Genomic DNA, 25,050 nt, shown 5'->3' on the forward strand with positions numbered 1-25,050 from the left:
ATAAAACTTTCTGCTCTTTTCTTCGTCTGGAAATTATATTTTCCGAAATTACACTCTCCAACATTAAATTATAATATTAACAAAGTTATTGAACTATAATATAGGCAAAAAGCTCAAAAAGTAACAACTACCATTTGTCTATGGTTAAAAACCAAAAACCTTTCATCATGTTTGTTTTATCTATGACGAGGTGTTATTAAAAAAAAATCAAACGTCAAGTCAAATCAAAAATTACACTTGTCAAATTTGAAATTACCAAAGGTAAGATTGGAAAATGTGCTTGTGTGATTCGAATATTATTTGATTTTATTTCAAATGAAAGTGAAAACAAAATAACAACTAATTTCAGTGAAATCGATGTTTTGTTGACCATAAATATTAACACTTAAAACATAACCACTAAGAATGGCAGACGAAGAAATTAATGGTGATACCGACGATATCCAGCATGACAAAGATAAAACCCAAAAGAAGACTGCAAAGCACGATAGTGGAGTTGCAGATCTAGAAAAAGTCACAGATTATGCTGAAGAAAAAGAAATATCGTCACAGGATATCTCGGGGGTAAGTAAACGTTTTGAATTCATAAACCTGTACCTACTTAGACAGCTTGAATTTCAATTTCCTGAGCATTCAGGATATTCAAGTTAACTCACGCAATGATTTACTTCTGATAGATTCAGCAACACTTAATACAATAATGAGATGAAGAAGTATGATATTCATTTTAAGACATCACTTGTAGCTTATAATTCAATGTTAATATATTTTCATTAATTCTTAAATATATTACGTACATTTCAGGCTTTATCACTCATAGGCGACAGAAGAAACAAAGAGGCTGCTGAAAGATTGGAAAAAGAGAAGGAGTTACAAAAAGTTTCTGTAAAAAAAGACGATATAGAATTAATTGTGAGTAGAGTTTTTCTGATACCTACCAAAATAACTTATAAATTATATAATTCTCTAAATTTATTATAATAATTTCATGCATCTCATTTTATACATTTCAAAGTGAATTGCAAATTTTTTAATATTTAATGCAGTATAGTGTATACTGTCAAACACAATACACAGCTAAAGTATAAAATAATATTCTTATATTGATATAATATTTATAAAAAAATAAGAAAATATTTAATAATTTCAGGTTAAAGAAATGGAAATCTCGAGGATTCTAGCAGAGAGAACATTGCGGGAACACAGAGGTGATGTTGTTGCGGCATTAACAACACTCACCAATTAGTTCTTATTACCAACAAGTGATATATAAATGTTAAATAGACTTTTGTATCCACTACATTTAGTTTTATTTCAAATGCAGTTTTATTCTGTAATAGCTAAATCAAATATAGAAGATTGATCCAATATCTGTATGAAGATATAAGTTCATAGTTTTCATATATCTTTCTGAAGTTCTTCTTCTTGTTTGTTAATTTTTGGTGATGGGAGGATGTTCATTGAATTTTAGGAAGTACGGACTTCCTAAAATACTGATATATTATAACATATTTTTACCTATAAGTATCAGTATTTTTATAAAATATACATTTTTGTATTGACAGTTTGTGCTATGTGCATTGTGCAACCCTCTTTTCGAAGTTGAATTAATAAATTTTATTTAAAGTACCTAATTATTGTATTTTTGTTTAAAAGTCTTCAATTATTCTGCTATTGTAATGCAAATGAGAATAAGAGTACATACATGTATATAAAATTTGTATCATATTATGTAAAACGTTAACAATTAACTTTTAATATTTTCCTGAGGTGCACATCATTTTGTTTTAAAAAAATTAATATATTTTGTTACATTACACTTCCTATTTTTCTTATACAGTGGATGATCAAACAAAAAATTTTAGACATTTTTTTTTTTGTAGTTACAACCTTTACCCAAGTTAACTAGTTAGATATTATGTTTTTTTTTACTTAACCTTTAAAATATAATTACCAAAGAGAGTTGTGTAAGTTACACCATTTATAAATCATTCAAAAAAGTCTTTAGAACTCGCGTAGGTGAAAACTAAACCATGGTGAAAACTAGTTAATTTTTTTTAATTTATAGAACGCCGTCATATCTACAAATTTCGCAAGTAAAATCTAGGTTCTTACAACTGGTGATTATTCTTATTCTATGGTTTATTATGCGAGATAAATTGTAGCTAAGACCAATAGACTCGTATTAATCAAAAACGCCACCCAGCAACATCAACACTTGTTTGCTACCCTCAAAAAGATTGAAATAAAACATCATATTGATGATATTGGCGTTTGTTCTGATTTATTGTCAATTACATTCATTTACACACAGCAAGAAAGTCCATGTGTTGGTGTTCTAGAAGATCGCCTGCCAGGGAAGCATATTATGTACCGAGTTGGGTGTCATTATTTTGCGAGTTAGAAAGTGATAACTACTCAAAATAAATAAATATAATAATAATTGGACAATCTACTACTTACTTACCATTCGCTGGCGTGATATACCGGTAGGTTAAAATTAGCACTTTGTGACTATTTTTGTAGAAATTCAAAAAAGTAACTGAAGTGAACTACATATAACATAACTCATACGTTGTCTAAACGGAAGTGAAAAAAAAAATGGGTTGCTTTTTTTTTCAATATGCTTGTTGCAGCTGCAGCATTTAGGGCAGCATTATTTTATCAATAAAAGTATCCGATGGACGACACTGGGGACAGAGAAAGCGACTTTGTTTTATACTATGCTATGTAGTGAAAAGACTAGGTATCTAATTAGGTACTGATATAATATGAAAGTACACACACTGTGGTATACACCAACTTGAGTCTTGAGTTAAGTACGGAGTACCCGCCATATCCAATTTTTGAGAATTAAATTACTTATAATGTTAAATTTTTGCGTCAAATAATATATTAATAGTATACTCGACTGAGTACATACATAGAGATATAAAATAATATTTTATATATCCGAGTAATATAGCAGCAAACAGTGGGTAATAAAATATAATATTTTTACTATGTAGGTAATATCGAATTATACTTGATAGATCTTATTTTGTTGAATTTATATATTTATTTATTTTTACTATTATAACTTCCATTTCATGTGAGGGTATATTTTTGAACCACAGATTTTGAACCCTTATTTTTATTTTTTTTTTTTGTAAATGACGTAAGCTGAAATATAAATTATCTGCATTTTATATCTAGTCTATGCTTAGTGAGGTGTGTTTGACTTTTACATTGTGTGTGTTTTCTACGTTCATTTTATTTTTCCTATTTAAAAACTTTTACTTCCTTCTTTTATTTATTAATAAATTTTATTTATTTTCTTATTCGGTGTGAAACAGAAAAATCTTGGATAATTAGCACCACGGTGAGTAATAAATGATTGAGTCGAAATGTCAAATTGATACATAGAGAATCCAACTGCTGATCGCATGCCCAAATAAAATAGTAATTTTGCCCTTGACGATATTTTTACAAGTATTAGATCCTGTATAAATATAATATTCGTCGTTATACATTATGTGGTATGTCATTAACTATAAGATTCTTCCTATGGCGTAACATTACACGCAACGCCAATATGGAGTACACTATGGTAAAAATAATTATGTTTTGTTGAAGTACATATCCTTTGCCTTCTAGACATCTCTGTGATCCTTAACGTTGCCTATAATGTACCTGAATACTTTATAAATATTTTTCATGTAAAAATAATTACTTAAGGCCACGTTTTATAATAAATACTTACGAAACTAGATACCTACAATATTTGAAATTGGAATAAATTATAACTCTGGTACCCAAAGTCCTTATTTATATTTACCTGTTCTGTGCTTAGTTCCTTATTTCTATTGGATTAATTATTATTGTCAGTTTTACGATGAATTATACTTTGATTATTTGCTGATAAGAGATCATAAATCAGCTATTTTCTATCATACTTGTCAAATTCTTACATACCTACGTATTTTCTATTATTATGTACACCCACAGTTTTTTTTGCTTGCTTCTTACATAAAACAATATTATCTATTATTCTTCTTGCTGTGATTATTTTTTTTTTATAGATAAATGTTGAATGTTGAGTTTAAGGTATTATGCATATAAAGATACATAGTACCTTAAACTAATTTATACTCAAGTGTTGTCAATATAATACATATTGTTTTTTTTTTATAATTATTATTACATCATTTCATCAAAATAACTTACTAATTTGTGGACCAAATGTTTATTTGTAAACTCTTTATTATAAGATCATAAGAGGAAATAGAGATAGAACATTGTCTAAAAATAATGACTTCTTAATGTTATACATTATGACTTTTTAATTAGATTTCTGTATCTCTTAATATTATATTTTAATCTTATAATACATGTGTATAAGATGTCCTATGAATGGTTAATGTGGGGTAACAGACCTGACTCGCAGAGGCTCCTTAGAGAATTTTAATGTGCTATGGGCAAACAATATGTTTGTAAATGTATGAAGTAAATATATATCAATGCAATTGTTGTCTCGGTAAATGTTAAACAATATTTATTCATTTTTACTTGCATTATATCAAATGTTTGGTATAAAAAAAGAATTTTTATTTTAATATAAATGAGATTAATAACTCAGGCCCCGGAATCACAGACAATAGAAAATCTATTGTGTTGTGGACCGATCGGGCCGCTTGGGGCTCAATGGGTTAAATGCAAACTATAAACGTGGTTAATGTTTACGTTTTCTCTCCATAAGAACCATCCTCATACTTCACTGAATGTTATAGAAAAGAATTAACTAAATTGTTCCGCCATTCTCGAGTTTTGCGCTTACCAACATGTTTATCTATTAAGTTTTATTATTTATTGTTTTATGTGTAATCTGTGACACTCATATTGCCTAATAATACAATATTTTTGTTTGTAAACAGATTGGAATGGAAAGAAAGCTTAATGTTATAGAATCCTTGCTACAATACACCAGCCTAAGATTACCCGATGCAAGACTAAATTAATTGGTTGCTGTAAAACAAGAAGTGTGTTGAAGGTGAGAGCTTTTTTTAATTATTTAACTATAAACTTATGGCTATGAATGATGTGAATATACTATTATTTATTTATTTATTTCAAGAACTTAGCGGCTTACAGTCATGCCAAAGCACAACTATGCTATACAGTACAATTTAATCATTATTAACACAATTCAAGTCAAAATACAAAAGAAAAATACTTATACCTAACTACAATTAATTTAACATTATGACAATACATACAATAATAATACATGCAGATATAATAGAATAGAATACAATAGAAATTTATAGAAATAGAAGAAAACTTTGACCGATAAACCCTATGCCGAAGGACAATCTCAATTGAAAGCTATTTTTGTGCAATCAATGTTAGTCAGAAAAACAACTTAAGTACATAAAATCCAACTAATATTACAAACACAAAAGTATGATTGAATAATGAATATAATATGTATGGATGTTGTTCTCTCTGTAATACAAAAAACAGCTGATAGGATTGTATGAAATTTGGTACAGAGGATAAAAGTCGATACTATAAGCACGTGAACTACTCATTCATCTGAATACTATGTGAGTAAATTCATGGGATGTAGCTAGTAAAAATAATATTCATATTTTTTTTTTATAATATACAGGGTGTCCCAAAAAGTAGTGATGAACGGAAGCTGGGAGGTAGAGGACCTAGAGGGCTATCCGAATCACCCCCATGTATGTTATGCGATTTTTCGTATTTTCGGAGTTATGACGTTTTTTTCAATTTTTCACCTATCGCCGAGTACGATGATATTTTCACTCATGGTGACGTCAATTATTGCGCTAGATGCTTGATTTTTTTTGTTTGCTAAGCTGAAAGATAGGCCAATTCAGTATGATAACATTTACTATCGTTAGATCTTTGAATGGAATAAAAAAAAGAATTAAATGCCAAGAAAGATAAAATTACCCAGTATGTTCACCACTTCAAGGGCCCGTAAAAAAATAAAATCACATAAAAAAAGTTTTCCGTTTGTCTTTTAAAAACTTGCTCTATCTATCAGGTAGCTACACTGAAAATTTCATTTTATTATTTTTTAAAAGCAAGTTTTTAAAAGCCAAACGGAAAACTTTTTTTATGTGATTTTAATACAACGCAATAATTGACGTCACCATGAGTGAAAATATCATCTTACTCGGCGATAAGTGAAAAATTGAAAAAAACGTTATCACTCCGAAAATACGAAAAATCGCATAACATACATGGGGGTGATTCGGATAGCCCTCTTGGCCCTCTACCTCCCAGCTTTCGTTCATCACTACTTTTTGGGACACCCTGTATAACATAAATTAAATTAACCTAAAATAATGAATGTATCATTCCATATTTTGTGTTTTTGTAACTACAAAAAATCACTATATAACTTTCATATTATATTATTGTTCCATAATAACAATGAAATATAATATGTATATAAATGTAGTGAATTATATAAATATAGCTATTTCTTAATACTATTTTATCTCTATCTGGAAAATTTGGGATAGATCATTTTATTTATATTCGATCAATTTTTAGTACTTATCTAAAAACGTTATTAATTATTTTATTATTATTACAATGAAACAGGTTTGATTGTTGTCCTCATTTTCTTAAATACTAGCTGTGCCGCGCGGTTGCACCCGCGCGGCTCCGCTCCTGTTGGTATTAGCGTGATAATATTTAGCCTATATTACTCGTGGATATTGTAGCTTTCGAATAGTGAAAGAATTTTTAAAATCGGTCCAGTAGTTTATGAGCCTATTCATTACAAATTACGATCAAACAAACAAACAAAGTTTTCCTCTTAATAATATTAGTGTAGATTATGTACTTTAAAAATATAATTAAAGCAAATGGTTATCTATACATCTTTCAACAGACAGGTCAATTTAGTTTCTCAATTCTAGTATTAGAAGATAATAATGTAATCTGTAACACAATCTCGTATTGCTAAATGCTAAGCGTGAAGTGCATTGTGTTACTGTCGTCTGTCTCAATATAAAACAAAATATCCTAAAATAAAGATACAATAGCATCAGTCATACAATTGGACTACTTTCTAAAAAAAAAACGCTTTTTTTTATCACCGCGTGGTGGCATTTTATCGGATTTAAAATCGCTGTACACCGGAAACCGTAGTCTTGCCACAAAGCATATATCAACGATATTATTTATACGTATATGTACACGTATATTGTACACGAATACGACATACCTATTGTGACCTTTAAACCAATTGGAGTGGTAACCGTTTTCATGCAAAAGAGGCTCTTTGTTAAACCTGATGAATGTAGGATAAACCGAAAATGTATTCATTATTTATTGTTTTTATTTCTGAGCGCTATTATTTTTATCGTAAAGACGAGCGTTGTTATAGTGATAAGTTGTTAATCTAACGTATGTTTAGTCGAAGGATGTTTCCGGGAATCAGGCCTTGAATAATTTTGGCTCAAGGACTTTAGGGTGCGAGATAAACGAAAATCTTTCTCTCATTTCTAGGTCGTACCCTCGAAACGGCCCTGTCCTGAATACAAAGTTTCATCCAAGAGTAATTTACTGTCAGGAAGTTATTTTAGTAAAAACGATTGAATAATAACTAATATTTTTAACAGTTTTATAATTCATTAGATTGTGTGCTACAAAACATCCAGTGTTAAAAAATCGGTTCTTCGTAATTTTGTTAATATAATTTTGTAAATTTTATTATTTTCCTGATCAATGCACCAAATTTACAGTTATTTTGAGACCAAATAGTTTATTAATTTTGCTTCATCATAATAACAAATTAATTATTACTCATACAACATATAAATGTACATATTATGTACGTTATAATAAAAACGTGTTAAGGTTTTCCTAATAATAATAATCGTCAATTAATTATTAACAGCTATTTGTAAATCCAGTGCAGTAACTGTCCTCAATATTCGTTCCAATAAAAAATAACATACTTCTTTATCAACGTAAAATAACATTTTTTAATTACATACATACTAATGACTTGCATAGGTTTTACAACACAAACACAATATATAACTAAATTTCTCTAATAGGGAAAGATAAGGTTACTATGCGAGTTTTTTTAATGAGTGAAATCAGAGATGTCTAAAGAAGCATTTAAATTTTAAATTATATTGAATACCTTTCTGTTTTGTCATATAGTTAATCGATTTTAAACCAAGCTGTTTAATCTACAATAAGTGCACCTAAGTTTGTGACACATTTCTATTTTATTAATACATATTATCGTTTTGTTATCTCGCCTGTAATCTCTTACTCATTTCATCTAATTCGGCACACTAAATGTTATGAATACAAACAACTATTCATGTGCTATTTTATTTTATATACTTACAGCATGTTGCAATCACAAAACTCAAATATAATTTGAACTAAATTCCATATAGCTTCAAACTTTAACCTTCCTCTCGCTATTCTTAATTAATAAACCATACTATATCAAGTTATACGTTTCCTAAATGATCAAAGTCTCAATCTATTTGTATACTATCCAATTTCACTGAAATCTCTTGAAAGTTTTTATAATTTAAAGTACCTACAGTAGATTTCTAACACAACATACCTACTCACACTTGACTTCTAACTTTAAACAAAAAGGTTGGGCAGCACGTACGTACTAAACTGTAAGATTTACTGGAAACCAAGTTGGTGAAATCATCATATTTTAGTCCCTAAATATTTCGTAATATCACGTAACATATTGCAAGGACACTACACATATGTCCTATATGTATATTCGATTACATAGGTACGACGACAGATAGTTAGCCGCTATTTGTACTTGTAATGAAGGTCAATCATAAACGTAGTAAGTGGTCTGTAGTGTTTAGGGACGGGTCAGTATCCCGCAGTTAACCCAGTACGGGCCATCGACCTCGTATTACGCGTGGACGCTGGGCTGTGGGCACTGCGATGTCGCGTGCTTTGAATAAAAGCTCATCCACATATGGGTATCATACAATTTGCGATGATTCAGATACTAAAAGTATCAGTCGGCAACTACGTCCATACTGCAATGGTCATATGGAGAGCAAATCATAACAAATTGTACAAAATCCACACATGTTCGAATGATAACAGAAACAAACGCTATCAGAATGCAATATGCACATGCTAATTCTTACAGTTGTAGTGCGAAAACAAATGTCTGTTTTCATTGGTACATAAACTACTGCAGCATATTTAACGTCTTATTTTCTATATCATGCAGTTACTGAGGTTTGAGATATTATAACTGAAATATTTTAATATAAACAGAAAAAGGTTCTAAACAATTGAATGATTTGTCTGTCCTCACGTTAAGCTTGCACGTAGGTAAAAATATATAAATTTGAATGTATATGAAAAGTTCAGACCATGATAAAACTGAGAAAAAGCTATTTTTCTTTTGATTGATTTACAAAGAAATAAACAAAAGACAACTAAATTATTTAATCTACTGGAGCTTATTTTATGCAATTAAATCAGCTGTCCAGACAATGTATTCATAACTACATATTATATGCATATGATAGTTAGTATACTATTCCAGATGTTTAGAACAAACCAGGGTATCGATTTGTAGTGTTTCAACACAGACGGGGCATCGACCCCTTGTCATCAAAGTGCAAACGAACTATTGCAAATTGCAATCAATTCTATTATAAAATAGGTGGTCAATCGCGGAACAATTCAAAATAATTATTTCAAAATTTCAGACTTTAAACCTTTCACAGTGTAGGTATATTAGTCGTTTTCAGTCACTTTTCAGTTTTCATTATAATAATAACAGCATGCAACATTATTATTCGTTCCAACTCAATTTTTTACCCCCGTTAAATATGTCGTACAAAAAGCGACAATATCAACAGGTGCTACCATTATACGTTAAATTGGGGTAGTTTATATTTATAGTTTCGTTATCAATACTCTGCTTTTGAGGTATCCATCAATCTATTTGTAGTTGTAACGTTTTTTTACTAAGACCAGATCTCGTTTTCATTGCATCAAATCAAAGAGATTCACATCCAGTGAAAATAAACAACAGCACTCGATGAAAGTTGTAAAATTGACCGAATAGTTAGTTTATCTTGCGAAAAATTGAAACGGCCAATAAGTAGCGCGCATAGAGAGAGGATTGCAAGTGAGCTCTTATCTAACAAAGTTGGTCGCGATTATAAAAAGAAGGTGGCGCGGGGGACCGGGTCACGAATTTTACGTTTTGTTACGGGTATTCTCGAGTCTCGACCCTACACAGTTGTATGTGTGCCGCTGTTGTATGTAGGTTAACATCAGCGCGCTCGATACGCCACCGCTGCCGCCGATGTCGACCACCTAACCTAGATCAGGGTGCGGAGAGATCGCTTATGAAATCTGGCGCTCACTAACTGCATAAATGACATAGATTATAATATACTTTTATTTTACATCGCCGTGTAATGTTTTACTTATGTGATTACGGTCGCAGACTTTCCCGCGTGAGGTAACCTTCGCACTTTCTCCCTTTAGTATTTTTAATGCAATTCGGTAGTACTTATAAAGATTATCTGTATTTTTATTTACTTATTAATATTAATGATTCACGTTGAATTTCGAACCTACATTTACGATACTTAATTTGACAACAATTCATGTACCTATAAAAACCCATCGAGGTTATCGCGAAATATTGGTCAAATGCTAGTTGGTGATTAGACTTATTGTAAAACTAAATTGTATGTAATGGTTGCAAAATTTATTTAAAAATATCGCCTATCAGTGTTGTAAATGGTCATACCTAATTTCGAATACTTACAGGAAAACCACATGTGACCACATTTTCCTGTAACCTCTTTTCTTATTTGAGCTAAATTAAATTTTACTTATTCAAAATGATTAAATTACCAAGTTTAATGATTAATCCTAATCACAACTTAAGCGGTAGTTTTAGGCAAGTACTGCGAGGGACCTCGTTATTTAGGACTAAGAGAAAGGCTATTTTACAATTGAATTTGCAGTTCTTGTCCTTGTTAGTTGTAGAACTTCAAATATGGATATGTTAATTTACTGAATTTCGACGATAATATTTCCTCTATAAATATACTTAATAAAACGGTCAATTCAGATACATTTAATAAATAATAAGCAAAATAGGTACCTGCTGAATTTGAAATACTGACGTAATTCAACCATAAAGACAATCTCTTATTACGTGGAGTGCAGAATGTAGCGGCATTTTGAATAATATTGGTTCCGAAGAGTTCGTATATTTCCGTTGAATTGAACTTTCATTACAAGTTACTTTACGGACAACATCTCGGAAGACTATTAATTGAGTGCTTAGAAAAAGAAATATTAGAAACGATGGAATGCGTTCGACACTGTTCGTCAAGCTGACGGTGCGGTGGTACGCCAGCGGCTCGATACGGCCAATTGTGCGAGCCGATTTCAAAACGAAAGTACCGCGCATCTAGGACGGTGAACGTATTTCCTACTGAAATCTCATGCAACGTTAAATCCACCAATGTGAAATACCTTTTTATGTGAAATATTATTAGACATCAATTTTTATGCCTTATGTAGAGCAAAGATAATAATAGAAGTGCGTCGTCATCTTTGTTTTTATTGTTACGTATTTTTTTAAATAATATTTTATAATCAATAAGAAAGGGTACGGAAGTTCTGAATACGTCACTCTACTGATACAAATTATATTTATTATCTTTAAAACGGAAGCACCGCGAGATGCGGTACTCTAAAATAAATATTTAAAATCATGAGTGTGACAAAACTACTGAAGACTCGATGTATTGCTTATTTTGGGCTTACCCCAAGTGGATTCAACTGCACAATGATTCATTGAAAATCGAAATCTGACTCGAATTATGGGGTTCTTAGTTATTTTTATAGATTTCATTCTCGTGTGTCTTATCATTGCCGTTTTTTGACATAGGTGATAAGCGCTCCATTTTATTTCGTATCATTCATGTACTTTGGTATAACTAATATAGATTAGCAAAACGAAAAGTTTCTCTAACAAAACTGTTATGATACTGCAATCCGCCCGCCCACACACTTTCAGGGTTATTTCAGTTTTTACACATCAATAGAAATACAACTATTATATAGATGTGTAAAGTCATATGGGACACACTGATACTTTTTCCTAGTTTCCCAATGAGAACTGCAATGGAAACATCTTGGTAAGTATACTTATTTGTTTGATCTCTCAAATATTTAAATAAGCCTCTGCAAGATAAAGAACACGTTCATAAGATGAAACATTCGAATGTACAAGTTTTTGAAGAGCGCGGCTTATGCTGGCGCGGTCTCTGTGGTGAATGGTTATATCACCAGAGATATCGTAACTTTTGCCCACTGTTCCACTAGAAAGTGCACCGGGCCATTCGCTTTTCTGATACTATTTATTGCCTAGGAAACTTAGCCGATCGTCGCTTTTCAATTTAGTTCTGTTCAACATAAACCAACTTTCCCCGCTCTAATTGCAATTTTTCGATGGAAAGTAGGTGCGCTTATTTGACAGCCGTTTATGTAATTGTATTTTTATCTTCGTTATCTAAACAATGAGTTCGTTCGTGGTGGTGGTTTAACTTTGGATAGGAAAATTGCATTTAACGCATCTATATTATGCATCTTCAGCATGTACACAAATGTACCTAGGCGAGTCGTCTCAACTCTCAACCCACTTCTTGAATGTCGACAACTGACAAATTGGAAACGAAAAGAAACCATAAATGTATTCAGTATAAAGATCAAATCGTCGTTTATAGTGTACGAATGTTCTCAATCTGACAATTAGGAACCGTTTTAATTTGCTAAAGAATAATAAGCTTTATTGTCGGGGATAAAAGAGTAGATTAATATGTGCAGGGTGTATTTGAATACTTCACATGTACCATTCAACCATGAACTCCTTTGAGGTGCGTCCCGCGTAGCTGAGACCTCAATTTTTTAACTCTTACTTATTGGTCAATCAGTGTGACATTTGTATTGTATTGCAATGCGTTCATTGTAATGTGTCCTGGTCATTTTTCATACAAACTAATTATTACTGAAATGTGCTCTATTAAATCTTTTTTATACAAATATGTACTTTACAATAATTTTTCCATATTCATGTACCTAGTTAAATTTCGTTAAAACCGTTTTTTGTGCACTATTTTTTAAATATTATATTCTAATTTATACCAAATGAAGATTTAAAGTTAGATTACATTAAAATATTATTAGGGATATATTCTAGGTCGCGGAAGAATTCTAATCAATACCCGCGGCCCCATCATTAAAGCGGCTCGACGGAACACAGTGGGGTTTTCCGTTTTAGTCGGTAAGAATCCGACATAACCCACGGCTCCTTCCCCGGGGGCCGTGGGTATCTTTGGAAGATTTCCCCACTATAAAAAAAAGGGGATATATTCTAGACTAGCTGTGCCGCGCGGTTTCACCCGCGTGGCTCCGCTCCTGTTGGTCTTAGCGTGATAATATAATATTATATAGCCTATACATACTACCATACTAGCTTTCCGCCCGCGGCTTTGCCCGCGCAGTCAAAGAAAAACCCGCATAGTTCCCGTTCCCGTGGGATTTCCGGGATTTTCCGGTAAAAAGTAGCCTATATGTCCTTTCTCGGGTATCAAAATATCTCTATACCAAATTTCATGCAAATTGGTTCATTAGTTAAGGCGTGATTAAGTAACAGACAGGCAGACAGAGTTACTTTCGCATTTATAATATTAGTATGGATATTACTCGTGGATAATGTCACAAATCAAACAAACAAAGTTTTCCTCTTTATAATATTAGTGTAGAAGTGTATATATAGGTAGATATAAAATTTCAAATTGCAATAGGCAGAGCATTTACTTGCTTTTTTTTTTTCGTCTAATCCGGTTTAAACTCTGAATAATCTCTACCTATATATTTTGTTACAGATATATACGCGCACAAGCCATTTAACTGCTACGAAAGTGTAAGTACATACTGACTCGTATTGAATGCAATATGATGCACTGCACCTTATTGTTGTTAAGTTATCGTTACTCGAACAAGGTAAACATCCTAGGCATATTCAGTAGGTAGCTGCACATTAATTGTGTAAGCGCACTGTAAAATAGTCGTCATTACCCAATAAGATGCATCTCGTTTATGTCGTGAGAGCCGATCGGTTTCCCAATAGTCAGTTGAGCGCTCGCTCGGCGCAACGGTTTCCCAATAGAAAGTCTTCCCATACAGGAAGCGCCGAGCGCATTGCTACAGTGCGCACCGCACGTGCAACCGCCCTCCGCGGTGCAGCATGCACGGGAGGGGCGGCGGGCGATGCACTTTCATGTCGGTGACGTCACACCGTACCTTTCGTCAGCGTCACGTCGTGCCCAGTAAGAGCCATTACGCAATCCGCGCGCAGCACTCGACTTTCCAATTTCGACAATGCTCCGTTGTGTAGCGCTTTCAAATTTTTATTTGTACCTTCTCCTGCCTTTTGGCGCTCTCTCAGTGTTTCACTCGCCACTGAAAAGTGTACTAAATGTCGCGCGAGTGCAGTGTCTATTGTGGGAACTTTCACTAATTGCCAATAGATAGAAATTAAAACGATTTTTATCAGTTGTTACACAATATGCTTAACATACTGGATAGTTTTAGCTAATGCTGGGCGTACGTTTAAGTGTTGTCAGTGAATGCTTCTAGTACACACATTCATTAATTAATTGCGTCAAATTCATCGATTTATACCGCATACACACGTTAGAAAGGTGTTTTTTGAATGTACAAATCGTTATGAATTATGATGCTGTTGTCAACGCCGCTGAGTCACCGATTAAATACAAACATAACGTTCGCCAATTTGCCCCTCTCCCTTGTGTACGTCACATTAATTCAGCGCTTTCAGTAACCAACCCTATGTAATAATTCGTTCTGTACAACGACTGCCATGGTTTTCATATTTTTTGAAGTAATGAAACAATAGTAAATTATGTTCTAAATTACGTAACTATATGAACAAATAAAAAAAAGTTGGAAAGTAAGTACTTAAACGAACCAGTTAAAATATCTATCTGTAAGAATTTGGAGTGCCAGTGAAATTTTAACGCAAAAGTAAATTGATTAGAAGTGCCAGTTTATCATGATGCCGTCGAAATTGTATTACAATTAAATATTATATAGTTGTAGATACACAGGTATAAAGAATTTAACACACGGTTAAGAGTCGTACGGGAATAGGTGGCCAGATGAGGTGGGTCGGCTGAGGGGGCCTCCTCCTGCAATATCATTCCGATCCCTAATGCTTTATTTAAAGTTAGTTATACATCCGCAACAAATAAATGAATACTCATGGGTGCCGTGTGTCGTAACAGCGCAGCGTTATCTCGATCTCGATGTTTTTACGATATAAAGAAAGCTGAATTATTTTCTTTATTCACATAACTTTTACACGTCAGAAGATGGTAGTTAAGCGAAGTATGCACTAGGACACTAGGTAAATTTGAAACTATTTAACTAATTGCAACAAGAGAAGTTTGAAAGTGACGTGAATTATGAAGGTTTTAAAAAACATAAGAAAATAATAATGTGGTGGGTTCACAATCGTTTAAAATTCAATATGCAAGTTTGCATACTTTGGATGTTTTACATGTTTTGGGACTACTTAGTAAAAAAGTAAAAAAAATCTTTTTCAAAACTAATAGCTAGGCCATGATGAATTATTACACAAACTACTGACTACATACAATATAAAACTCGTTCATTACATTAAAATGGATTCAATACTTGGCCATAGCACATACAAGCACATATTTAAATTGGAATTCAGTCAGCGAAGTCACCCAAAATAGTTGTAATTAGATAAGCTACGAATTCATTTATTTCTAGCCGTGTTAGTAAAAATTTAATCTGGACGTTACGTAATGACATCCTGTTGCGTTTCAATATTTGAATATTCTATCTGTGCTTTAAATTGACCAGAGGTTGGCATTACATTTTAATTTTAATTAGCACACACTACCTGTTGACATGATGCTAGCAAGACACATTTTCATAACCTAGTACTGGGTACCAAAATTAAAAAGCATTTTTTAGAACTTTATCGAAAAAGTTTTCTTTATTTTATCACTACATAGTTTAAAACAAAGTCGCTTTCTGTCTCTATGTTCCTTTGTATGCTTATATCTTTAAAACTACGGAATTTAAAATAAAAAAAACGGATTTTGATGCGGGTTTTTTAAATAGATGTGATTCAAGAGGAAGGTTTTAGTATATAATTTATTAGGTTTTAGACAAAGCGGGCGAAGCCGCAGGCGGTAAGCTAGTTTTATATAAAAAGAGAAATTCCTTTTAGAAAACAAAGCTTCCGCGATATTTCTCTACACTGTATATTCAAAATAATGAGAGATGTGATGTGTGTGTATTTATGAAAGCCGAACCACAGATAAATAATATACACTGATATAACTACACACATTGATAAGTTTTATTTATCAAACTGCACGTGGTGCATCAAAAGCATCCAAAAAAACTGTTACAGATATGCGACCCAACATTTAGAATTGTGAAAAAGGAAGTTTCGGGAATATAGATATCCGTTCCACGCATCATGCGATCTCCATCATTTCCAGCCCCCAATTCTTCGAATCCCACTAAATATTTTACCTTAAATAAATAGTGATTTGATTAAACGTTATTACTTTCACAATTATTTTCGTGCTTTTTGAAAGCCGTTAATGGATGTAGACGCGTGACAGCTGTGAATGTGGTGTCGTTATAGGGTTTTCACCGAGCTATGATAGGAGCTTTCTCACTTTGTGTAGAGCGCGAGACTGGCACTTAGCTCTCGCTGCCGAGATAAAGACTTAAAGTGTCGTTTAATTAGACTGAATATAATGCATTCATTTTAGGTTAAGTCAATTGACAACCGGAATGTCAACTTAAAAACCGTATTTTATGTTGCATTGTAGACATAGGTTACACGCTCAGTTTGTGTTTTTCATCCATCATTCTGGCATCAGTCTAAGCCGGATCAAACTCATGGACTCACTACTCTTGCATTGCTCGTGTTTAAAAGGGCTCGCGAGTTATTTCTGTAACTCTTCATAATATAAGTCCTATTCTCCAATATTTGTTTATATATCTGACCAAGACCAAAGACCAAGGCTTTCTCCGTGCAATTCCATCCACAATGAGCTAATATGTTGAAAAGGTGTCACTTATCGTAGCCATTATAATACAGCATACAATGTCACTGATGCGGTTCTGAATAGACAATTGACCCGTGCTTATAGCGATCGCTATAGAAAGGAAAGGTCAACTGGAATAGTAAATGAGAAAGTTAATCGTGGAAAGTGCGCACAGCCAAATCAATAGCACTGTATGTCAATCTATCAGCATCTAACAAATTCAATTTCATTTATTAGGTCTAAATGGGTTAGGCAGTCTCTCCGATGTTATTCTGAATTGAGTAATCTTACCACGGTTTTAACAATATGTCGTTGGAAAATAAATTCACGTGGCTTTGTGGATTAGAATATATCTCTACGGACCCAAGAATAATTTAACTCATTAGTTCATTACCATACATATCACCAAATTGATTCATTCAAGCGATGTTAAATTAACATCTTTCTCGTTTTCTTAACATTTTCATTTTTGTTTTATTTAATATGAAAATGGCTTCAATACTCAGTTTGAAAAACTTTTTCTTAGGCTTCTCGAATGCCATGAAATCGCTCAGAACGTCTGAATTCATATAAGTGTTGCGTCTTAATAAAGTTTGCCCAAATTTTAAATAAAAAATTACAGCTGGGATACAAGAAAATTTACAATTTATAAAAACTTTTGACTATTTTTTGAGATATTTTGTGTAAAAAACCTTTATTCTTGGTTTGTTTAATCTTTCGAAGCGCAAGCTAACTGTTCCTTAAAACAATTTCCTCGAATCTCTTTGCCCCCTTTTTGGCTCTAGATAATATGTATTACTGTTCATTTCAGTATAAAATCTAATTTTAAAGAAGATCTAAAAGACGTCGGATTTATAATGTTAGAATCTACTTATATACGTACGTAGACCTTGACCTAAACCTACTGAGGCACCTCGCAAAATTAACACCCATTTCATTTATCCGTAAGTAATTATATTATTTAAATTTTACTTTTCAATTTCTAAAAGAAATATGATAAAGAATTATGTTATATCAGGCCATGAAATTACTTCATTGATACTTAATCCCACTTCTAATACAATTTATCTATTTTTACGAATTTGATGAATTTATTATAATGTAATAAATAAAACATTTATTATATAGAGATGTAAATAAAGATCGGAATAATAAGCACATTATTTGGGCTTTCACCAAATGAAAACAGAGAAGTCGAGTAGAGAAAGGGTCGTTAGTGCGCAGCTGTTCTGTGGGCGGGCGCCCTCACTGGCTCGCGAGTCGCGCCTTCGCTCCGCTTTGCGAGGCGCGAGCTACCTACGTGCCGACGCCGAGCGCTCGCCAACGGGCCTGCCACCGGTCGGCCTGCCACCAGTCGCAAGTCGCACACAACAATCAGTCGTCCGTCGCTCGTCGAGTGCGCTTTACGTCTGTCAGGCCACTGAGCGCGACGTGAAAACCATGTGGTGAAGTGAAACTGTCAAACGTGATACGCACTCGCACACTCAAGTTATTTCTATATAGTGGACGATATTACTTTTTTACAATTTCACCCCAGTGTTTCAGTGTTCTCGAAGTGCCACTTATTTGGAAAATTGGATTATACGAACGTATAATGGCCTTAGCTAGGTGAGCTATTTTGGTTGTTGAAGTCAACGCGGAACTAGTTTAATTTGACCATTTATACATCGAAGGATTTTTACTTTATTAGTTCTTTTTGAATTTATTTTGTCATGATAAAACAGGTATTTATGCATGCGATTTACATTAAGATATCATTAATTCATCGCTGAAATTTGTTTTTAATATTGCGATCTTTTCCTATTATCAATTATTTACCATGGGACTTAACGCTTAGCTGGATCAATCTCCAAATTTTACACAGAAATGTTATTGCAAATAGCGAAAGTTACTAGGTAAGCCTCGCTCGCGTTTTAACTTTCTTTGTTGTGTAAGCTGATCGTCGGCAGGTAGAGGGAGCGACTTAGAAATCGAGTCACTTTTACAACAATTATTTTCTTTGAGACTATAAATTCCATCGTTTGTTTCGTCAGTTTCATATTTACCTTAATCTACGAAACGTCCCCTCGCCGTGGGTTAATGCGATGTCGATGTTTTCTCTTCATCCTCACCCTCGCCGGTAACAGTTACCCCAATGTAAACCCCACTGTCGCCTGTTCATACGTTACCGTTTCTACGAAATTATCTGTATATTTGTTTATATTCGTGACGGTTTTGGAGATACACAAAATGGTCGTAAATTACCTAATTACAATAATTACAATTCATTTGGTGAATGAAAAATAAATTTAGGCCGATCATTATATATCTACTTCAGCTTTATACGACAGCATGTTAGTAAATTGACAATTATTATTTACATAAACATATTTATTTCAACATTGGTCTCTGAAGAATCATCTGTGCATTTTTTGTTTGTAGCTATTGAGAAATCGTATCGCTCTTGTTGTAGCAGGTAAAGCTACCCGAGCCGACCAAGACCACAATGCGAGCTTTGTGAACTTTTGGGTGCCTTTTTTATTTAAAGTTTATTATGATATAAGGAATATACCTGCAATAAAGCATCCGTGCTTATAGCATTTAGCTACACAAATAGTTATGTAACATTGACTTCCTCATTTTCATTTCCCATTCAACAAAAGGTTCTTGTATTTCACCTACATTCCAACTATTGAAGAAATTGAAATAACATTCATTATTTTCTTTTTCTCTGCAAGATAAAGATTTGAGACAAAATGTTTATTGTCAAGTACAAAATTAAAGCAAGACGTATTAATTAATTATCGACTGTAAAGGCGTATTACTACCAGTTGACTAAAGCAGGTAGTAAATATGTGTTTTCAATAAAGGTCGTCCTCTCCGTTCGCTTTATCCCTTGTCCTTAGCGCGGTGCATGCGTATTGTTATTGTATTTTGTTATACTTGTGGTGGACATAAGATAAAGATTCGCAAGAATACATTTGTGCGGGGGTCGTTGTCCTTTCGCCTCAAAGGACTTTTCAAAAACGAAGGCGTGCTGTCTTGACACGAGGTGAGGGGATGGATTTTTTTAATAATTTCTATAAATATGTACCTACATTCGATTACGTAGGGTGTGAAGACAGTATGAGTATAGCATTATCATATTGTCTGTATCATCTACTTTGAACCAGAGATGAGATTTTCTGGTAATACTAAATCTAAATGAATTAACAGCACATAAAGAAACATTAAAAAGTCCAAAATACAGAAAAAAGCTCAAAGAGAATGTGTTTTATAGCCATGGAAAAATAAAACACACCATGCGCATGCACAAGCTCTTTAGAGGTTATTCGGTTCCACTCCATTCCTTGAGAATATTCTTACTTGAATTTAATTTATAAAAATTTTCATATTATCTACCAAGTACGGAAAGTATTATTGACACTTCAGATAACAAAGGGCGTAAAGGACAAAACAATTGGATAGCCTTTGTTGGAATCCCACTTTTAGTCAATCAACGTAAACTATCCGTAATCTTTTTTTTCGTAATTAAGCAAACATTCGTCACTATTGACAGACAATAATGAAGAGGTTTACTGTTATTATATTTTTTGTTATTATATCAATCGGTCAGTTCTTAAAAATCTTACAACTGTAAGTAATTTTATAAACTGCATCATCAAAAATATTTTTGTGTACAAAGAAATACACACCAAATTTATGATTATCAACAAAAGATATCACGGTCAAGTTAAAAACACTAGTTACTGAGTTTTCTTAAATCTCATATATTCCATAATAATAATTAGTCCATTCCAATCTTTTTACCATAGAAAAATAAATGAATACCAGTGTCCAGTAATCGCGTACAGCAATATCTTCAATTGCATGGAATAGATGGACATTTAAGAGTGGGCATAAAGGCAGAGAATTTCTAAAGTTATGGGCCCCGCCCTAGCGCGCCATGCCGCGCGCAATCTTTCTTCCATCATACACTCCGCACCCGGCTCATCGTACTTACGTAAAGTTCATCGGACGCTAAATTAAACACAATATTCTTCGCTCGTTCTACGCGTATTTTCGGTAGTTAGTATATTAATGAAATTATTATATAAAACAGTGAAGTTGAAATCATGGCAAATTATGTAATATGATAATTTATTATTATTTTTTATTTATAATTATTGATGATAATCTATACGTATATAATAAAACAGTAAAAAAGTGTAAGTATGTATGTAATATTTTCAAAAAAACAAAACAGTATAGAGCACAAATCCGTAAAAAAATTCTGCCTGTGTGTTTATGTCTGTTTGTTTGTATGATTTGAATGAATGTTATATTGTTGTGTTTATATTATATTTATTATATACTAGCTTTCCGCCCGCGGCATCGCCCGCGCAGTCAAAGAAAAACCCGCATAATTCCCGTTCCCGTGGGATTTCTGGGATAAAACCTATCCTATGTCCTTTCTCGGGTATCAAAATATCTCTATACCAAATTACATGCAAATTGGTTCAGTAGGAGTGATTGAGTAACAGACAGACAGACAGAGTTACTTTCACATTTACAATATTAGTACAACATTAGTATAATATTAGTACAAGGTAAATTAGCTTGGAGAAATATTTGCATATCTAGTGGTGTGTATGTCGTGGTCATATTGTAGATTTGCTCATTTCATGAAATGGCCAACATAGTTTGGTCAGATCGTTAAATCGTCAACGTTTCACGATTTGATCATCGACATTTGGCCAGATCGTATAAAATATAGGTTAGGTTAGACTTTAATAAACAACGCACGAGCCGAGCGAGCAAAGCGAGCGTGCCGCGGCAGCGGCCGGCGAGTGCCAGAAGCGAATCGCTTTAACAAAAATGGTCGAATTTCGTGAAATGGCCATCCACGTTTGGCCAGATCGACGATCTGGCCAAATGTGGATGACCAAATCGTGAAACGTTGGCGATTTAACGATCTGGCCAGACTAAATTGGCCATTTCATGAAATGAGCAAATCTACGATATGGCCACGACATGTATATTACTCAGATCTTAGAGCGCGTTTCCACTATAACGTTCAGGCCTATACAAAAATGTTTCGATATCCTAACATTACTATTTAATGTTATACTTATTCCTAGCAACACTCTGATTTTTGTTTTCAATAAAAACAAGTTTTTATTTGAAAGAAAATGGTTTTGACTTTATAAAAAAAAAATTATCATTCAATTTCACGTTCTTGAGCAAACGACAAGACGACTACCGTGAAACAATAAAATATCGAGTCCATAATAATTTGTTTCGTTATTAATATTTGACCATAATAATTACGAAACAAAACAAATAAATAAATCGTCACTTGATAGTTGAAAGTGGAAACACGCACAAAACCAGAATTTGCATTCGCGAGTGTATTCATACTTAGGGTTGCCAAACAGTATTCTACTGTTTTTCACTAAATTATACTTTTTACTGTTTAACAAAAAAAAAAAGTACTTATACAAAAGACTGTTTTCAGCATCAAAGTGCAGACACATTATTATGTGTTACATTTAGACGCTCACAATTTTTTTTATTTAGTCAGAGGGCACACACTACAATAAATACTGTTTGTTTTGCTAAAATACTGTTTAATAATCTTCATAGACCTGAATAATGAATTATGAATATACGTACTTTATTTCTTGTAAAAAAAGTTGGCAACCCTATTCATAGTGTTTGTCTACACTCAACTACACTAATCTACACTAATATTATAAAGAGGAAAACTTTGTTTGTTTGTTTGTTTGATTGTAATGAATAGGCTCATAAACTACTAGACCGATTTTAAAAATTCTTTCACCATTCGAAAGCTACATTATCCACGAGTAACATAGGCTAGGTTTTATCCCGGAAATCCCACGGGAACGGGAACTATGCGGGTTTTTCTTTGAAAACGCGGGCGAAGCCGCAGGCGGAAAGCTAGTGAATGATATGTATTTTATTTGTAACTAGCGGTCCGCCCCGGCTTCGCCCGTACATATTTACGTTTTCTCTACATGAGAACCATCCTTGTACTTCAAGGGATACAATAAAAAAAGAATTGAAAAAACACGTGATAACGTGACAACGCGAAACGCGAAATTTTATTGACACTAATTTTACGATAGTTTTCAAATAATGAGCAGGTATAACTTTATAATTATTTATACATACACTAATATTATAAAGAGGAAAACTTTGTTTGTTTGTTTGTTTGATTGTAATGAATAGGCTCATAAACTACTAGACCGATTTTAAAAATTCTTTCACCATTCGAAAGCTACATTATCCACGAGTAACATAGGCTAGGTTTTATCCCGGAAATCCCACGGGAACGGGAACTATGCGGGTTTTTCTTTGAAAACGCGGGCGAAGCCGCAGGCGGAAAGCTAGTGAATGATATGTATTTTATTTGTAATTAGCGGTCCGCCCCGGCTTCGCCCGTACATATTTACGTTTTCTCTACATGAGAACCATCCTTGTACTTCAAGGGATACAATAAAAAAAGAATTGAAAAAACACGTGATAACGTGACAACGCGAAACACGAAATTTTTTTGACACTAATTTTACGATAGATTTCAAATAATGAGCAGGTATAACTTTATAATTTACTAGAGGTCCGCCCCGGCTTCGCCCGTGGTACATATTTCGCAATAAAAGGTAGCCTATGTCCTTTCTCGGGTATCAAAATATCTCCATACCAAATTTCATGCAAATTGGTTCAGTAGTTTAGGCATGATTGAGTAACAGACAGACAGACAGAGTTACTTTCGCATTTATAATATAAGTATGGATTATAATAATTATTTATGGGAGTTCACTCATCACTGCACCAGTGATTAGTAATACAGATTGTGAATATATTATATTATATATACCTACTATTCACAACCTATTTACGTTATTTACTGGAACAACCATAGGAATCTACAAATAGGTAGTAGGTAATCATAGTAGTAATGGTAATAAGTAATAATATAATAATTCATAAAAAAATATACCATAAATCTTTCTTGATTTTATTGATGTAACACTATGAATGAAATATTTGTATCCATATAATATATATATATGTTTGTATACCTAAGATCGTCGCGTCAATACTCAGCCCACGGAAACGAATTTATGCATAAATTCGTGTGAGTGTGATTAGATATTACATATTTATGTAATATCTAAACTCACCTGCATAAAGTTTCTGAAATGAATCGAAAGTCGTATTTTTTATTAATACATATTAATAAATAATAATTTATTATTTATTATAAATAACTAATAATTATTTATTAATAATATGATTACAATACTATATTAACTTATCTTCGAAAATTAGTTAGATATCATTTAAATATGAATCTCTTTTAGTTCTCGTTTCTGAAGTTTCAATGTTCTTTTGTTGTGTACCATTTTCAAAAAAACAATATTGAAACAATATTATTTAAAAATCGGCGCGCGGCACAGCAATTTGAGCATGGTCTACTCGTCTCAACGGAGCGATAGCGTCTGATGTATGAAATAGAATTATGTTTTTAGCTCCCGGAACGTGCGATGCAAGATGATTTCTTGCGTAATTAAAAATATAGTAAGCGCCAAAAGTGATTTATCGTGATTAAACCAAAACTAAAAGTAATTACAAAAAAGTGGTCGGACAAAGTTCTCACAAATGTTTCAATATAATTGTTTATGAAAAAAAGAACATAATAGGCATTACCATGTCAAGTAAAAAACGTAAAAGTGTGAAATTTAGAGGTAACTTCGTGAATTTTTTCTATCGAGTCAATTTCAATATTTTATGTTTTTGATCTGACAATATAATCGAAAATATCATCAAGTTTTACATATATTTTATTTTTTATATTTGGTCTTGAATA

General features: G+C 32.8%; 2 protein-coding genes across 6 annotated transcripts in view; both read left to right on the forward strand.

Annotated features, from left to right (window-relative positions):
* Nucleotides 1–212: 212 nt before the first annotated feature.
* LOC123693115 (huntingtin-interacting protein K) lies at nt 213–1,300 on the forward strand. Of its 2 annotated transcripts, XM_045638075.1 has the most exons (4): nt 213–261; nt 350–564; nt 805–912; nt 1,151–1,300. In XM_045638075.1, the coding sequence occupies exons 2-4, from the start codon at nt 406–408 to the stop codon at nt 1,244–1,246; spliced, it is 363 nt and encodes a 120-aa protein (XP_045494031.1). In that variant the 5' UTR covers nt 213–261; nt 350–405; the 3' UTR covers nt 1,247–1,300. The 2 variants fall into 2 exon arrangements, with proteins under 2 accessions (XP_045494031.1, XP_045494030.1); XM_045638074.1 differs by lacking the exon at nt 213–261 and having other exon boundaries at nt 268–564.
* A 1,892-nt stretch (nt 1,301–3,192) lies between these two features.
* The window catches only part of LOC123693057 (protein roadkill), a 46,140-nt gene continuing 24,282 nt past the window's right edge, over nt 3,193–25,050 (forward strand). The window contains exons 1-3 of one of the 4 annotated variants that reach the window (XM_045637986.1): nt 3,193–3,361; nt 4,914–5,029; nt 13,962–13,999. Coding sequence is in view for 2 of the 4 variants with exons in the window: in XM_045637985.1 (XP_045493941.1) it covers nt 18,793–18,806 (14 nt within the window). In the remaining 2 variants the exon portion in view is untranslated. Of the gene's footprint in view, nt 3,362–4,913; nt 5,030–13,961; nt 14,000–18,562; nt 18,807–25,050 lie in introns of those variants that run through there. The other 3 variants (XM_045637987.1, XM_045637985.1, XM_045637984.1) reach the window with 3 other exon arrangements.

Source organism: Colias croceus, chromosome 7 (assembly GCF_905220415.1).
Source record: "Colias croceus chromosome 7, ilColCroc2.1".
NCBI classification, from domain to species: domain Eukaryota; kingdom Metazoa; phylum Arthropoda; class Insecta; order Lepidoptera; family Pieridae; genus Colias; species Colias croceus.

Excerpts from the sequence above, each read along its gene's own strand:
- LOC123693115 (XM_045638075.1), top strand. The coding sequence starts at position 406 with ATGGCAGACGAAGAAATTAATGGTGATACCGACGATATCCAGCATGAC. Across the intron at positions 565-804 it reads CGTCACAGGATATCTCGGGG|GCTTTATCACTCATAGGCGA; the intron begins GTAAGTAAACGT and ends CGTACATTTCAG. Across the intron at positions 913-1,150 it reads AAGACGATATAGAATTAATT|GTTAAAGAAATGGAAATCTC; the intron begins GTGAGTAGAGTT and ends TAATAATTTCAG.